The sequence below is a fragment of the Acinonyx jubatus genome, chromosome D4 (assembly GCF_027475565.1).
Source record: "Acinonyx jubatus isolate Ajub_Pintada_27869175 chromosome D4, VMU_Ajub_asm_v1.0, whole genome shotgun sequence".
In the NCBI taxonomy this organism is placed as follows: Eukaryota; Metazoa; Chordata; class Mammalia; order Carnivora; family Felidae; genus Acinonyx; species Acinonyx jubatus.
In genome coordinates this window covers 3547519-3563892 of record NC_069391.1, presented here as the reverse complement: position 1 = coordinate 3563892, position 16374 = coordinate 3547519, and the positions used below count along the sequence as shown (strand labels likewise).

The following is a 16374-nucleotide window of genomic DNA, read 5'->3' as shown; positions in this document are numbered from 1 at the left end:
GCCGCAGGGACGCGCGCGGGCCGGGTGCCCGAATCACGGGAAGGACCCCGTCCCTCCCTGGCCGCGATCCTGACGTCTCTCAAAGTCCTCACTCCGCGTTACAACAGTTAGGGAAGAGGCCAGCACGGCATTTCTGTGTTTCCTGACTGTGACGTCAGGAAAGCCTGTCTTGACCCACGAGGAGGCCTGGCCGGGTCGGGCTGTTTCCTTCCACCACGAGACGCGACGCAGAGAACCGGGGCGTCACTAGGCCCCCGCTGCTTGCCTGCCAGGTGGGGTGAAGGGCAGCGGCTTCGCACGCTGAACACGTATTTCCATGTGCGTCAGTAGCTGTCTCTCGGTTGCAGTCGGTGAGAACACAGGGTTCCAAACACACAGGAAATGCGTCCACGCTGGGCGGAACGTCTGTCCAGGGCACAGAATGGCAGAAACCCCAAAGACTCTCCAAATAACAGACTATTTCCCGCTCCCGGTCCGCCTTGCCTGGAGCGAACCCGGTGGTGGCTCGCAGAGTGGATGGTGGGTCCCTTAAACAGGCCCTGAAATTAGTTCGGAGGGCGGCGGGGGCGGGGAGCAAGGGGGCAATACTTTTCATCTTTTTATATGAGCAGAGAAGGCGCTAGAACTTAAACTTAGGGCCCGATTTCCCGAGGCGAGTGTGTGTCAGCTCCAGAAACCTGCCGAGAATTCAGACGTTGAGCCATAAAAGGAGGAAGTGAGCCTTGGCTGTAGGAGACCCTCCCCCTCCAGATGGACCTCACGTCTGAACCCCCGGGACCCTCCCTCCCCTCCCTCCCTTTCTTCCCACTGTGCCCATTAGGCTTCTCTCCTTTGCATTAAACGATTGAACCTTTGGCCCCAGGCGCACAGACCCCTCCTTCCCCCGGAAGCGAGGCTTGATTTGGGAACACACGGTCCCCCTGCCCGCAGAGGTGGGTGCACATTCGGCACCCCATGCGGCAGCTCCCCGGACACTGCTACTCACGGCTGTGGCGTCAGGTCCCGCACACTCACCCCACCACGGCCCCTCCCTAGAGATGGTGCGGGGGGAACCTCTGGCCTGGGCCCCAGCGTGCGCCAGAGTTGACCTAGGGCACGGGGTCCCTGGGAGGGACCAGCCCAAGCAGGCTTGTGCCTGGTGTGTGTGAGAACAAGGCGTGTGTGAACAGCGGTGCCCCACGCAGAATGGGGGTCAGTGTCGCAGAGGCCGCGGGAACCCGGGGGCAGGAAGGAGGCATGCGTGAAGGGTGCCGGGCCTGGAGGAGACAGTGAGCAAGCAGCAGGGGCAGGGGGTACTCAGAGCTAAGTGCACAGGAGGGTCCTCTAGTCACCATCCCGTCCCACAAAGGCCACTCTGGGTAAGATGAGCTGCTTAAGCAGATTTACAAGCAGGGCTAGACTCATTTGCATTAAAAAAAAAAACCCAGTTCCTATATACAAAACAAGCTGATTTTCCGTTTCCAAGTGTTAAAAGCACTTCTTCAAAATTAAATGTAAAGCATGGATCACACGAACTGTTTCTCCGGGGGGCACCAAAGCAAGTTAAGAGCCGACCACGGGGCTGGCGGATGGACCCCTGCAGGTGTCGGGCGGGCCGGAGGGCGGGCTGCAGGCTGAGGGCCCACGGGTGCTCCCTGGCCTATGGGTGCAGAAGGGGCCGTTGCTAAACCCCAGGGTGCACACAGCCTGTAGAAAATTCACTTGCACGTCTGAATACTAAACTCAGCTGCAAAGCAAACCTCGTCCAGGTCCGTCAGCTGAAGGCAACAGTGAGTCGTAAAACTCAGGGCCGCAGACAATCAAGGTCGTGACCGCTGAGCATCCACCCCACGCGACAGCAGCCCCTCCTGTCTCCCCGGCAGCCTCCGAGCAGAAGGCAGGGAAAGCCACACTCTCCCCCCCTCCGCAAGGCGCCGTGGCTTGTGGCGCAGCTCAGACCCACCGCGAGGCCGGGGGCCCTGCCCACCCCCACTCGCAACAGCGCAGGCAACGGCCCATCGTGCCTCGGGGAAGCGGGCCCTGGGGAAGCCGCCTGGCGCACCTGCTGAGTGTGTGAGTGTGAGTGAGTGAGTGTGCGGGCACGCCTGGTGAGGCCCCGGTCCCTGGAGGGTGCTGGGCCTCATCCTGGGCTCTCCAGATGTCTGGGCACCACAACAAGGAAAGCGGCCCTGGCCTCGTGTGTTCCCTAGTGCCGACGGGGAGGAGGGCACTCTCAGGTGACGTCACCTTCCCAGACCGTGACTGACGGCGACGAGGAATAGTGGCTCCCATACGAAAAGGGCTTTATTGGGCTGTTAGAATCACACAGGAATTGAACGGGGCTGGACGTTAAACAACACAGGCTCGGGTGCCGGTCCGTCCGCCCGCTGGCCGTTGTGCTTTGAAATGTTCTCCCGCGGAAGCGGCGACCGCAGCGCTCAGAGGACTCGCCCTGGCCTCGCGGGACCGGCGGCCTTCAGGTCACAAGAGCTGTCCAGTAGCTTCCTGACGGAGGCCTCCAGAGGCGCTTCTGGGATGCTCAGGGCGGGCGTCCACCGCTGCCTTCCCAGGCACGGCCAGACGCTTCCGGCGGCCACACTGGCGGTCAGGGTCACCTGAGCCCTGGCTGTGACGGCCAAGCCAAGTGGCCGCTAATCTAAGCCTCGCACGCAGACCACAGAAAGCGGCAGTTAGGAATGCCCTACAAAACCAAACAACAGCATTTTCCAAAAATACTTTTTACAGCACTTTAAATAATTTACAAAAAGGCTACAAAAACCCTATTTTCCAGGACACATCTGTTAAATAACACCACCGCTCCAGGCGGGCCTACCCGTCTACGGGGCTGCGCAGGGGGCCTTCCCGTTCCGGGCCCAGGCTCGCGAGCAGCGGACGCACACAGACGCGCTTCCCACAAGGACACAGAGCCAGCACGCGTCCTCAGGGCTGGAGGGCTTTGCCCTTGGCTGCCGGGCCGCCGCCCTCCTCCACGGACGTGTCGCTGAGCTCGCTCGAGTCACTGCCCACGGCCTCCCGGGCCTTGTCGTCTCCACCGACGGCCCTCTGCCTGTACCTCAGGTCCAAACCGTCGTCCTCAGAGCCCGAGTTCCTCCTGGCGTGCAGGGTGCACGCAGCCTGTGACTTCCGGCTGGGCCAGCGTCCGCCTTCCTTCTTCGTGAGCAGGTGCGAGCCTCCGGACACGGGGCTGCGGCCAGCCGGCGTGTCTCTGAAGGCCGAGAAGGACGGGCCCTGCAGGGGCAGACTCAGGGGCGGGCTAAAGACTCCCGCCTGCTTCCCCCCCCAGGAGACACTCTTCCCGAAGTGGAATAACTGTGTGGACAGCAGTGAGGAGAAGCCCGCGAAGGGCAGGCCTTTCTTGGGGTCCTGGCCCTCCAGCCCCTGGTCTCTCTGGCCCCCGAGGCCCCCTCTCCACACGGCCTCTCTGCCCTCTGGGCTCAGCGCCCACGCGCTCTGCAGCCGACTCTGGTGGGCGAAGTCGGCCCACGGGAGGGCGAGGCCGGTCTGGGGGCCCCCCAGGCCATCTGCTCCCGGCTTGCGAGTCCGCGGGCTCCGGCCCCGTGTGGTCACAGCAAAGGCCGCACCGGGGCTTTCCGTCCGGACGCCAGCTTCGACGTGAGCGGGCGGCGGGCCAACAGCACACTCTCTGGCACCCCCGGCCCCTCGCGGGCTCTGATCTCTGTGAGTGCAAACGAGTCTCCGACCGGCAGCCGACCCTCTGGCGGACAGGGCCCCGGCCATGCCGGTGCGCCTGGCCAGGGCCGCAGGGAGGCAGGCCTGCTCCGCCAGGGGGCCGCTCCTCCCGCCTGGAAGGAAGGCCCTCCCCGTGCCCCCAGGGCCACCCCTGCCCCGCTGGCTCTGTGTGCACACACTGGGCTGAAGGGCCGGGGCGGGAGTGGACACCTTCTGGCACGGCAGCTCGGGCCTGGGCATGCTCCGTGTGCCCGGGGCGGCGGGGCCCCCTCCTAGGGCCTCTGAACCGCTCCCAGACTCCTTGGCCTTTTCCGCCAAAAACCTTCTAATCTCCAGCTCGATGCTGTCATCGCTGTCCACGGAGCTGCTGTCATCGGGTGGGGGCCCGGGGCTGGGGCCTGCACCTTGAAGTTCACAGGCTTCTGCGTCCCCGCAGACCGAGTTCCCTTCGGGCGCTTTTCTCCTTGACTGGAGGACCGGGGGCGCGTCCGCGGTCCCCGTGCCGTCGGCCCGCGTTCTCTCCATCTCCCTGCAGGAGACGCTCAAAGTTGTCTTCACCTGATTCTCTCTGCTGTCTTTTTTGGGTTTGGAGAGGCAACTCTTCAGCAGAGGAGGGCTCCTGTCTTTCCAGTCCTGGCAGCCCCCGAGTTTATCCACGCACTGGGTCTCGGTGGTGCTGAACCTGACCTTCCTCTTGCATGCGGCCCTGGGGTCCTTCCACCTCCTCCTGAGCCTGCGCCTGGACCGAAGCAGGTCCTTGATGGCGGTGTCCAGGTCCTCGTCGCTGTCCAGTGAGCTGCTCTTGTCCTCCGAGCTCCCCTTCCCCCCGGTGCTCCTCCCCGCGGCCGCCTTCCCGTGGCCGGGCCACACACCGCCCCTCGGGTCCGGGCCACTGTGCTGCTCGCCCAGCTCCAGCGGCCTGCAGGAGAGGGGCTGGCCCCTGGTCTCGCCCTCCATCCTGGGGGCCCGGCCGGGCTGCGCGTTCCCGGGGCCATGGTCTGCGGCCTGGGTGCCCTCCTGCACCATCTCTCTTGTTTTCTTGGGTGTGGACGGCCGCACAGCGTTGCTGCCTCCCCTGCGTTTCCTTCTGCAGCTCAGCGACAGGCCCAGCGTTTTGGAGACAGGGACCCCGGGGCCAGGCGACGGCGGTGGGCTCTGTGTGGACTGTGGGCGGCTCTCCGTTGTGGCCAGCCAACCCCCCGACTGAGCCTTCAGAGCCAGGAACGTCCGGATCTCCTGCTCGATGCTGTCATTGCTGTCCACGGAGCTGCTGTCCCCGTCGAGGCGGGCAGGCAGGGCTACGGGGTAGGAGAGCGGGCTGGCAGGCGGGGGGCTCTTGCCGCCCCCCACGGGGGCTGGCAGGATCGTTTTGGAAATGTCCAGGATCGCTTCCGCGCACATCAGCTCGGCGGATGTTTCTGCCCCGCACGGCGGCCGTTCGGCAAGCTCGTCTTCGGCAGCTCTGGGTTCCCTGGGGGGCCTGGAGGGGGGGTCAGGGGCAGGGCCACCTGGGCGGAGGTCCACGGCCTTCGGGGCCGCCGGCTTCTTCCTGCTTGGTGTTTTCCTGTGGGTTTCGGGCAAGGCACTTTTTGTGGAGTGGCTTGTGCCGCGTGGGGGAGGGTCGGGCCCCCTCCCCTCTGCGAAGGGTGCTCTCTGTGGCGGGTCTCCGCTCGCCTCTTTCCTTTTCTCCAGCTGGTACAGCTGGATGGCCTCCTCGATGCCATCGTCACTGCTGGAGCCGGACGCCTCGGGCACCGGGGCCGTGCTCTTGGGTCGCTTCACCCTCCTTCCGGGGCCCGTGCTCCTCCTGATGGTACCTTTATTCTGGGCCGCTTCTGCAGGCTCCACATCCGCCTTAGACCTGAGGCCTCGGGGCCGCGTGCTCACCCTCGACAGCCTGGGGGGTTTCCGGAAGACAAACTCCCTGCAGGCTCCGGTCACACCCGGTGCATGGTGTGCCCTGACCGCCAGCTCTTTGCTGGACCTAAACGCCGGTCTGGCCGGATTATCGCCGGGGTCTGGTTTTGTGTCCACGGAAACGTCACCTCTTGGGGTCTCGTGTTGTCTCTTCTCGTTCAGAAACTGCTCTATCTCTGCCTGGATGCTCTGCTCGAAGGAGTCATCGCTGCTAACGCTCGCTGGGGAGGCGGAGCCCTGGTCCTGGCCGGCTTGCACACGGCTGCCAGGGGCGCCCCCTGAGCTGGGTGCCAGCTTCGGGGGACACGGGGCCGTCGGGGCGCTACTCCGGAGAACCTCTGGTCTGCACCGCCTCCCCCCGTCCGCGGCCCCGGACGGCTGGGCGGCCCCGCCCTTGGCCTTTAGGTACTCCTGGATGGCTTCTTCGATGTCCCGGTCCACGGAATCGTCGCTGTCCGAATCCAGCACCAGGGGGCCAAAGGCTGCAGCTTCCTCCTCCCTGGAGGGGGCAAAATCGGCAGCAAGCCCACAGGCGGCAAACGCGGGGTTGGCGGCCAGCCTGGCGTCCCGGCCTCTCTCTGCCCTCTGGCTTCTCTGCAGGGCAAGCTCATTGCTCATGCCCAGAGCGGCCTCGTGGCTCTGCAGCGTGCTAATGACCATCTGCACTCGGGCACTCACCGAAGCCCTCGCGACGCCCTCGTGCGGCTCTGCGAAGCCCCCGGGAAACCTAAAGCCCCCGGGCGTGCCAAAGGCCTCCCATTTCGACTGGAGAGCAACCACAGGAGGGGCGTTCATGAGAAACATTCTAGCAGGCGGGGAGGGACGTGCGGAAAGGCGACTCTTTATTTCTCTGCCCGTTTCACATCCTGGGAGGAAAGAGGGGGGTCACCGCAACTCTGCTGGCGCACGCGGCCACGGAGAAACGGCACGCCAGGCTGGAGTCCAGAGAGGCGGCTCAGAATCCGGTGCCGGGTGAGCCGGGGGCGTGGGGGGGAGGTCACTCATGCTTCCCGGGCCTCGGTCCGCGCAGCTGCAGGGGGAGGCGAGGAAGGACCCGCCCCCGAGCCATGGGCACCGGGCTCACACCAAGGACCCCCTCAAGCGTCTCTTCCCCGTCCCGAGTTCCTGCTTCGGCCTTCCGTCTTCTCTGCGCCGGAAGTGAGGTGTTATTTGCCGCAAAAGGCTGTCAACAGGTGCCGACGCGATCAGGTGCGCGTATGCGTCTCCGCAGGTTAAAAAGAATGACTGTGTGAGTGTAAGCTCAGGGTGACTTCGCGGACAGTTTCCTTCTCGATGTGGAAAACAAGCCCCTGAAATAAAAAGTTATGTGCTGTGAGCAATGAAAAAACGAATTCCCCAGACAGTCTTTAGAGAGCCACAGAGCCTACAGCCTTTTTGTTTAAAAACTGCCAGGCAGTCTCATGGGCTGAAATCATTCTCTGCTAATCGGCAGAGAAGCTGTCCCACACGCTGTCACGCGCCCTTTCTCATCCTGCGTGGTTACTCCGGTTCCCGCATCTCGGACCGAGGGTGGCTGCGTCAGCGGAACCGCTGGGCTGGTCCTGGGAACGGTTCTGAGGACCTGTCTGCAAAGCGCCCTTCCGCTAAAGGTCAGGGACCGCTGCAGAGGGGGATGTGACGGGCACCGTAGAGAGTCGCTTAGAAAATACAAGACACGTCACCTTACTGGTCATTCCTAACCTGTTTTTCTCATCCCTGATTTCTGACCCCCCCCCCCCCCAATCAGAATGCAAAACATCTGTGATGCAAGACAGCTTTGCAGCATTTACAGCAGCAGGGAAACTGAGTTCCGCCCCAGGATAGTGCCGGGCACGGCTGTCACCGCCTTTGAACCCCAGTGGACAGACCGGAACCGGCCTGTGTATCTGCTTTGCTTTTAACATGGACCCTTCTCTACCAGGAGCCTCCGTCCCGATGAGCACATCATCTTGTATTTACACACCACAGTCCTTTCCAAGAAAAGCGTGGCCGGCAACCTAGGCACAGACTTGCCCAAACAGGTGCAACTTAACCAGAGGGCACAAGAGCTTCGGAAGCAAGCCGTTCACGATCACGGATTCGTGTGTCCCCAAAGTGAAGCTGTAATGTAAAAGCATTTATTGCAATCACTTGAAATTCTCAAGGCCAGGTTCGGTGGGAGAACACAGGAGCCAATGTTTGTAAAGCATTTCAGGGATTAGGTCTTCCCCCCCTCCCCCCCTTCCCGTTCCTTTACCGACTTTTAAAATAGACTTTTGACTGCCACAGGGTAAAGAAAATCAGAAACGGCTAATTCAGATGCCGAAACTTCAGCTAGTGCAGATTTTTTTTTTTTTTTTTTTTTAGAAAGAGCATTAATTTAAGGGCTTGAAATTGAATTTTGGAAAAACTTAACCCTGAGACCAAAGACAGTTAATCACAGCTAATTCGCAACTGTCCTGGGCTACAGATCTGGTACCAGAGGAAGTATGTGAACCTATCTGCCAGTTCTCAGACCCTGGCATCCCACGGCGGCCCCAAATCTCTCTCGTAACATCACCCTCCCGGAAGGCTCCCGGGGTCACAGACCAGTGGGGACGACAGGGTGGGGAGAGGGCTCTTTCACTGGCTAGGGGAGCCTGTGCCCACCTTGCAGTGGGGGTTATTCCAGCTGCCTCAGCAAAATGACAAGAGATCATGAGATGTTCGCGTCAGCCTCGGGCTGTGAAGAGTCTATATCAAGAATGTTAACTACTTAAGCCGCGATACAATTTTTAAAAGCGGGCGCAGCGACGCACCCAAAGGCACTGGGCTGCAGTGATTTCCATACCACGTAGCATAGCTGGGGGAAGGACAGACACTGGTCTCCCCGTGTTCACCGCGTTCCCGTGGTTGCACGGCTGTAGAGAGCTCAGACTCCCAGTGAGGAGGTTTCTGAACTGTCAAATCACCTAGTGCGAGAATGAGGGAAAAAACTCACAGGGAATCTCCAGCGACAGCTTGCGTATTTAAAACAATCAACTACATAAGATGAATCATTCAGAAAAACTCCCCGAAACTATACTTGGAGAGAACTGTGAGCCGAAGCTTTGTCAAATAGCCACCCTGTACCCCGAGAGCCCCAAACCAGGCCTGGAGGGTGGCCAGTGGGGCCACCCAGCCCTGCACCCCAAAGCCACGCGGTACCAAAGCTGGAAGCGCGTTTGGGTGGGGGGGGGGCACCCGGGCATCTCAGTGTGGATGCCAGACCCCAGGGGGGCGCGGAGGACAGAACCTGGCTTATCCCCTGAACAGTCTGGCTCCCTACACCAAATGCCCCCAAGCACATTTCTCGGCTCACCAAAGAGTGGTTCAGCTCCTGTCCTTCCCGCTCAGGTGGCAGCTTCCCCTCCTGGGGGAGAAGGAGGGCCTGGGGGGGGGGGGGCAAGTGGGCGTGGGCCTGCCAGGAGAGGAGGGTCCACAGGGTCGCCACGACCTCTTCTCCCGCGATGCTGCCGGGCCACCGCCTGTGTCCCGGGGCGCAGCGGCCGAGACCCTCCCAGCGGGCCCGGCCCCAGGGCGCTCGGCCAGGGGAGCGCGGGCACCTCCCGCAGGGCGGGGCCGGCCTCCGCCCAGGTCTGCGCCGGGGATGCGCTGGCGGCCCGAGGCCCCGCCGAGGCCCCGCGACCCTCCCGGAAGCCGCGGCCGGGCGCGGGGCGCGGGGCGGGATCGCCTTTCCGCCCGAGGGCCGGGCCCGCGGCCGTGCTCCGGGCGGGGAGCCAGGCCGGAAGCGCCCGCCGCGGGGCCTCACCTGCGCGCACCTGGGCCCGCCCGCCGCGCGCCGCCGGCTCCGAGGGCCGCCGGGCCGCCTCGGGGACGCGCTCCCCGACCCAGGCCAGGCGGCAGCCCGGCGCCCGCCCCCCCTCCCCACCCCCCCAACCCCCCGGCCCGGCCGCGCTCGCCCCGCCCCGGCCTCACCGCCCCCCGGCCCGCCGCCCGCGCGCGCGCGCCCCGGGGAGCGAGGGAGGAGAGGGGAGGGGAGGGAAGGGGAGGGGAGGGGACTGGAGGGCAGGGCGGGGGAGGTGGCGTGCCCGCGCGGGGCCGGGGGGCGGGCGCGCCGGGGGCGGGACGGGGCGGGGCGGGCGCGGGCGGCGGCAGCGCCCCCTCCCCGGACCTACCGGCGGCCGCGCTCCGGAAGCCGTGCCCGGTGGCTGGGCATCATGGGAATGGCACGGCCGAGTTCCGGGGGAGGCGCGCGGCCCGCCGGACCCCCGCCCGCTAGCGCGCGCCCACCTGCCGGCCGGCTGCGGGGCGCCCCCACCCCCACTCCCGCGCCCCCCGCCCGGCGTCCGGCCGCGCCGCCCGCGCCCCGCCCCGCGCGCCCAGGCTCGCTCCGGCCCGGGGCGCCCCCCGCGCCGGGGAATTCGGGGTGGCTGACGTGTGACCCCCCCCCCACGCCCGCCCTGCCGGAGGCGGGGCCGGCGCTGGGGGCCGCCCTGTCCCCGGGGTGCCGGCGCGGGGGGCGCGCGCTCCGTAAACGCTGGAAGGTTGGCAGCCGAAGGGGCGGGCCGGAGGCCGGCGCTCGCTGGCTTCTCCGTCCTGACGTCGGTGCCGTGGTGATCGGCTGCAGCGTTGCTGGAAGTTCCTCCACGAGCGTCCATCGTGTCCCTGGCGCCCGGTCCGCGGCGCGGTCCTCGTCGTCTTCCCGCGCGCGACGGTTGAGCCCGACGTCCGGCCGCCCGGCCCCAGGGCCGGCTTCCTCTCCGGGAAAGCTGCCCAGGCCGCCAGCTGCCTGTGCCTTTAGTTTGGGCCGTGGCCTCCTCGCAGTGCAGTGCGCGCTTACTCCTTCCCCCCAGCTAACAGATCAGGAGCCCCAGGAGGCCGAGGAGAGGCAGACAGGAGTCCACCAGGCACGCGTGGCTCAGTCACTCAGGTCTGGGCGCCTGGGAGTTTGGGCCCTGGGCCTGGCCTCCCGGGTTGGGGTTCTGTGGGGTGGGGTGGGGGGTGGAGTGGACACCAGCAGCCCCGTTCCTCCTGCGCGCGCACACACACACACACACACACACACACACACACACACACACGGGGTAAAAGGTGTCCCTGGTGGCCTGTTGGGGGAGGGGAGGGGAGCCAGCCCCAAGAGCCCCACAGTTAAGTCAAGTTCTGTTTCTGCACTCTGCACGGGCCATGGGACCTTGTACCCCTGCGGTTTGGGCTGATGTTTGAGTCCTTGCTCAAGGCCATTGGTGTTCCAGGTGCTGCTCAGGTGAGGCCGGGGAGGGGGGCGGGTGGAGCCCCAGGAAGGGAAGGAAGACACAGTTACCATCTGTGTGCAGGTCCTCCCTGGGGCACTCCTCGCCTCTGGGGTGAACTGGGGATCGTTTTCTGTCTAGTAAGTTCCAGGGGGTTGACGGGAAGAGGGGGGGGGGCATTTCTAGTCTTTCCAGTCTGGGGAATTTGTGGACCAAGTGTCAAGAAACCCATTAAAACATTGTTTAATGCTTTGGTGAGTTGTTTTAATAAACTTTTTTCTTTTTCTTTTTTTTAAAATTTTTTAACGTTTATTCATTTCTGAGAGACAGAGACAGAGCATGAGCGGGAGAGGGGCAGAGAGAGAAGGAGACACAGAATCGGAAGCAGGCTCCAAGCTCCGAGCTGTCAGCACAGAGCCCGACGCGGGGCTCCAGCTCACGAACTGTGAGATCATGACCTGAGCCGAAGTCAGATGCTCAACCGAGTCACCCAGGCACCCCAAGAATGTGTATTTTAAATTTGAAGGTATAGAATTAAATATACGTTATTAAGTCACACTTTTTCTTTTCTAAGTTTATTTTTTTTAGTAATGTCTACACCCGACATGGGGCTCGAACCCACGACCCCTTGATTGAGAGACACATGCTCCCCCGACTGAGCCACCCAGGCGCCCCTCTTCACGGTTTTTAAATATGTGCCGTGATGAACATCTTTGGTGACAGAATGGTCCCCCACCCCTTATCCGTGGGGAGTCCGTTCAGAGACCCGGTGGATGCCTGAAACCAGGGGTGGTACTGATCCCTACACAGATTGTGTTTTCTCTTATACGAACATACCTGTGACCAATTTAGCTTAAGAACTAGGCGCAAAAAGAGAGTAACAATAATAACTAATAATAAGCTAGAGCCGTGGTAGCAATATCCTGGAGTGAAGTCACGGGGCTGTGGTGTCCGTCAAAGTATCTTCCTGCCCTGTGCTCACCCTTCTTGTGATGTCAGAGGGTTGGATGAAGGAGGCGAGTGGCCCAGGCATGTGGTACAGCGGGAGGCTGCTGGTGACCTGAGGACCCGTCAGAAGGAGGGTCATCGCTCCTGGACCCTGGCGACCGCGGGGTAGCTGAGCTGGGGGGGCTGCTGTGTAGGAAGTGGCCTGAGTATCTACTCGGGGTGGTTTCCTAGAACAGACGCCGCTGGGCTGGGACAAAGACTACCTCGCATTTTGGCCGGATGCGTTCCAGAGGCATCAGCGATGCCGTGTCCGCCACGGGGGCGGGGGGGCAAATGGCCCTCTGTCCTGCTGGCCGCTGGCCACCCTGCCCATTCCGTTTCCTCTCGGGCAGGCTTGGGGAACAGGCCTTTTGTTGCTTTCATTTTGATTTCTTTGCTGGCGACGCTGAGCATCTTTTGACGCTGTTATTGGCCGTGTAGAATGTTGCCTGTGTGTGCTCTTGCACATTTTTGTTTTGTTTGGGCTGTGTGTCTCTTTCTTCTTCTAGAGCTCTTTTACAATAAGGGTTTCAGCCCGTGTCTACCCTGTGCTAGTGTGCATCACATCGGTTTTTCAGTTTGTCTTTTTACCTTTGGAATTCACTTTTTGTTTGTGATGCACAGATTTTTAAATGTGTGTGCAGCCAAATCTATCACTTCCTGACTGGGTTCTGCCTTTGGGATGAGGCCTAGGGTAGATCTTACCAGGGTAAGATTTCCTAGGGGTTCACCAGTTTAATAGCTACATTTCAAAATAAGAGAACTGTTTACGACATGGGGAGGGGGGCGTGAGTCAAGGCCTTCTGTGGAAACGAGAGGCTGAAGCGTATGTTGGGGAAGAAGCGGCCTCTTGAAAGGGAAAGTACTTTCTGCACTTCTGTCCAAAGGCATGACCTTCAGAAACGTGGATCCGCACACATATGCACACACACACAGGCATGCACACAGGCACACATACGTGCACACACATGCATGTGCACACACATGCACACGAGACATGCACACACATGCACATGAGGCATGCACACACATGTACACGAGGCATGCACATGCACACACATGCACACGAGGCATGCACACGCACACGAGGCATGCACACACATGCACATGAGGCATGCGCATGCACACACACACGTACACGAGGCATGCACACGCACAGACATGCACACGAGGTATGCACATGCACACACATGCACACGACGCATGCACACACATGCACACAAGGCATGCACACGAGGCATGCACACACATGCACATGAGGCATGCACAGACACGTACACGAGGCATGCACACGCACACACATGCACACGAGGCATGCACACGCACACACACATGTACACAAGGCATGCACACGCACAGACATGCGCACAAGGTATGCACACGCACACACATGCACACAAGGCATGCACACACACATGCACACGAGGCACGCACACACACGCGCATGAGGCACGCACATGCACACACACATGCACACGAGGCACGGACACGCACACACACATGTACATAAGGCATGCACATGCACGCACACATGCACACAAGGCATGCACACATGCACATACATGCATGCTCACACACGTGCACACACACGCACAAACATGCATGCACACACACATGTTCTTAACTTTGGGAAGCTTAACCTCTTGCAAATCGTCAGGTCTCCATGGGAGGAATGAGAAGAGAGACATCTGTGTTTACCAGAACTCTCCTGTCGTGAGAGGTGTGGGCTTCGGTATTGGGGACTCGAGTTACCCCTCTAGACAGGCTCCTGACTGTGCAGGTTTGGGTCTCCCAGTATCAGCCCACGGGCTGCCTCCCCAGTGTTCTTGCAATAGCAGGCTCCCTCCCATTGTCCCCCCAGGGGAGGAGGGGCCGCTGGCAGCTCCACTCAGCCCTGGCCCAGTGCTTCTGGAAGGACAGTCAGTAGCTGTGTTCTCCTCTAGGTGGGCCGCGGTGGGAACGGGGACAGCGGTGGCGGGGCGTCTGGTCAGGCCCTGGGGCCCACGCGCGTCACCGCTCTCCTCTGGTCCTCCGTTTGCCCTTCTGTGAAGGGAGCAGAGAGTCTCTAGGAAACTTCTTGTTACTCTCCATACACCTCCAGGGAGATGGCTGGGGACCCCGGAGACCAGGGTCAGTGCTGGTAGAGAAGCCGGGGTCCTTTATTCACAGCTGTTTTCCTTTCAAGAGTTAATGATGGTCTCATAAAGGAACTCATGTGGAAGGAGGCACCCCCGCCCCGCCCCAACTCAAGGACATTTGACAGTCCCCGGAGGCCCTGGGGATGCAGGTGTAGACCCAGGTGGTGGGCCTGAGTGCTGCTGTGTCCCTGCCCTGCGTGAAACGGAAAATGCATCGGCCCCACTTTGACACTCTGGCCTGAGGTCGGGCTCACACGGTTCCTACAGGCGGGTCTCTACAAAGACTATTCTTGGCTCATCAAAGCAAAAGAGCCTCGAGGACCAGCAGCAGGGTCACTGGGAGGGAAGGAGGTCTGCCCTTGCGCCCCCCAGAGCGGGTCAAGGTGCGTCCGCCTCCGGGTGACAGACTCCCACGCGTGGGCTGCGGCGGCTTGGATTATTCCTGCCAAGTTCTTCCACGCTCGTTTCATCTTTCAGTCGTGAGCAATTTTGCTCTCATGCGTGCAGAACTTAGGACATTTAACGCAGGGGGTGAATGCTCACGTCCGCAGGTGAGGCTGTACGCGCTCCACCCAGAGCACGCCTGGTCCCGTCTTTGGAAATTCTGTTTCTTCCAAACAACCGTAGAAGTTTTTTACCTAAGAAATGGCTTTTAGTGGCTTCTTTCAGTTTTATCGCTTGGGCGTCAGGTGCTTAGGATGGTCCGGGCGTGAATTTTACCCCGTTTGCTAATCACCATCGCAGAGGCCAGCGCGACTCTAAGACCGCCTATTTATACGGTGATGGCCTAAGTGAGGGCACAAGGTAAGCCTGCCGGGACGCAATTATTCCACAGGACCCGGTGTGCATTCTAAGTGGGAAACGAGGACACGTCACCTCCGATTCTTTCAAGGCAGAGCAGGATAGTTTCCAATTCTGGATTCGAGAGAAAAATGATGTTCTCGCTCTGGTTCTTGGCAGAAAATAAAGTGGATGAAGACCTTGACCGGGCGGTGTTGGGGGGTTTTCTCCTGTCCTCTCCTCAGAGGGCCCGCTGGCACTGGGGGGCTCAGGGCCAGGTTGGGTCCCCCCCACTTCCGGGCAGGAAAAACATACTGAGGAAAGGCAAGGGACAAAGGCCAGCGGCAGGCCGACACCTCCGACCTGACGAGCTCCGGGACAGGAGAAGGATGTGCGGGGGGTTCCGGGACAGGCTCCCGAGGCCGGGTGGTGGGGCTGTGCTGTGAATGCAGTGGGGATCGGCCCAGTGGAGGCGAGAGGCCCGGCCTCTACACTGATGCACAGAGGCCACTGCTCGTGGGTCGCCTCTGGGCAGGGGGTGACCGCGGGCCGGGAGTGTCCCTCGGGCTGTGGCTCGGCCCACAGGGGGTCTGGGCAGCACGGGAAATGTCAGATTTAAAATTTATATATTTTGGGGGCGCCTGGGTGGCTCAGTCAGTTAAGCCTCCCGACTTCAGCTCAGTTCATGATCTCGTGGTCCGTGAGTTCGAGCCCCGCGTCGAGCTCTGTGCTGACAGCTCGGAGCCTGGAGCCTGCTTCAGGTTCTGTGTCTCCCTCTCTCTGACCCTCCCCTGTTCATGCTCTGTCTCTGTCTGTCCCAGAAATAAATAAACAATTAAAAAAAAAAATCAAAGTTCCCGAGGCTCGACCTGTGTGTCCTGAGGGGCCGGGCCGGGGCAAGCTCACGCGGCCCAGTGCCTTACACTCTCCCCCAAAGTGACCCCCGAGGCTGGGTTGATGGACAGCAGTCAGGAGTCCTGCAAGGACATGCCCAGCAGGTGTCAGCTCCCCCTTTGCCCTCAGCTGGGATCTGGAATGAAAACCCGCCCCTCCACGCTCCGTGCAGGGCCGCGGGGAAGGGGGCACGCGGGCTCCGAGGGGACGTTCCCCACCTCCACCCAGGAGCCCCGGGCTGGGCACGGCAGAGCCAGGGAACTCATTCAAGTGAGCAGCCCGTCATGTTCAGGGACGTCTTAGAGCCCGAACGTAGGGTGGTGGCGGCCAGGGGCCAGGGGGAATGGGGGGCTCGGGTGCTGGCCCGTGGACGTGGGGTCTCAGAAACGGCTGGGCGGGATCCCCATGCCTTCCCTGGCCTGTGCACAAAGCGCTGGGTGTGTGTGTGTGGGGGGGGGGGGTGGCAGGGAGCCCCGAGGCGGCACCAGGCACTCCCTAAGGAGCAGAGACATGGCTCCAGTGTCTCCTCAGTTCAGTGGTTTGTCCCGGGCGAAGGCTTCCCTGCAGCCCGGCACCTTCCTTCCCAGCACGGACGGCACTCGTCTGTGTGCGTGATTCCCTGATGCCCCATCGAGTGGAGGCTGTCCCTGGGAACCCAGCAGTTACTAGCAGAAAGTGAAAATGGACTCAGGAAGCATTGCTTGGTGCCTCCCGGGTGCCACAGCCTGGCAATGCAGCAAAAGTAAGAGTCCAGCCCT

General features: G+C 61.7%; 1 protein-coding gene across 10 annotated transcripts; it reads right to left on the bottom strand.

Annotated features, from left to right (window-relative positions):
* Positions 1-2132: 2132 nt before the first annotated feature.
* Positions 2133-9886, bottom strand: PPP1R26 (protein phosphatase 1 regulatory subunit 26). Of its 10 annotated transcripts, XM_053204430.1 has the most exons (4): positions 8927-8986; positions 8417-8537; positions 8236-8319; positions 2133-7707 (listed from the first exon to the last, which is right to left on the bottom strand). In XM_053204430.1, the coding sequence occupies exon 4, from the start codon at positions 6409-6411 to the stop codon at positions 2920-2922; it is 3492 nt and encodes a 1163-aa protein (XP_053060405.1). In that variant the 5' UTR covers positions 6412-7707; positions 8236-8319; positions 8417-8537; positions 8927-8986; the 3' UTR covers positions 2133-2919. The 10 variants fall into 10 exon arrangements, with proteins under 10 accessions (XP_053060405.1, XP_053060401.1, XP_053060407.1 ...); XM_053204426.1 differs by adding an exon at positions 9744-9843 and having other exon boundaries at positions 2133-8537; positions 8927-8974; XM_053204432.1 differs by lacking the exons at positions 8236-8319; positions 8417-8537 and adding an exon at positions 9744-9822 and having other exon boundaries at positions 2133-6917; positions 8927-8974.
* Between the last annotated feature and the right edge of the window lie 6488 nt (positions 9887-16374).

Bases quoted from the DNA above. Each gene is read 5' to 3' on its own strand.
- PPP1R26 (XM_053204433.1), bottom strand. From the start codon at position 6,411: ATGTTTCTCATGAACGCCCCTCCTGTGGTTGCTCTCCAGTCGAAATGG.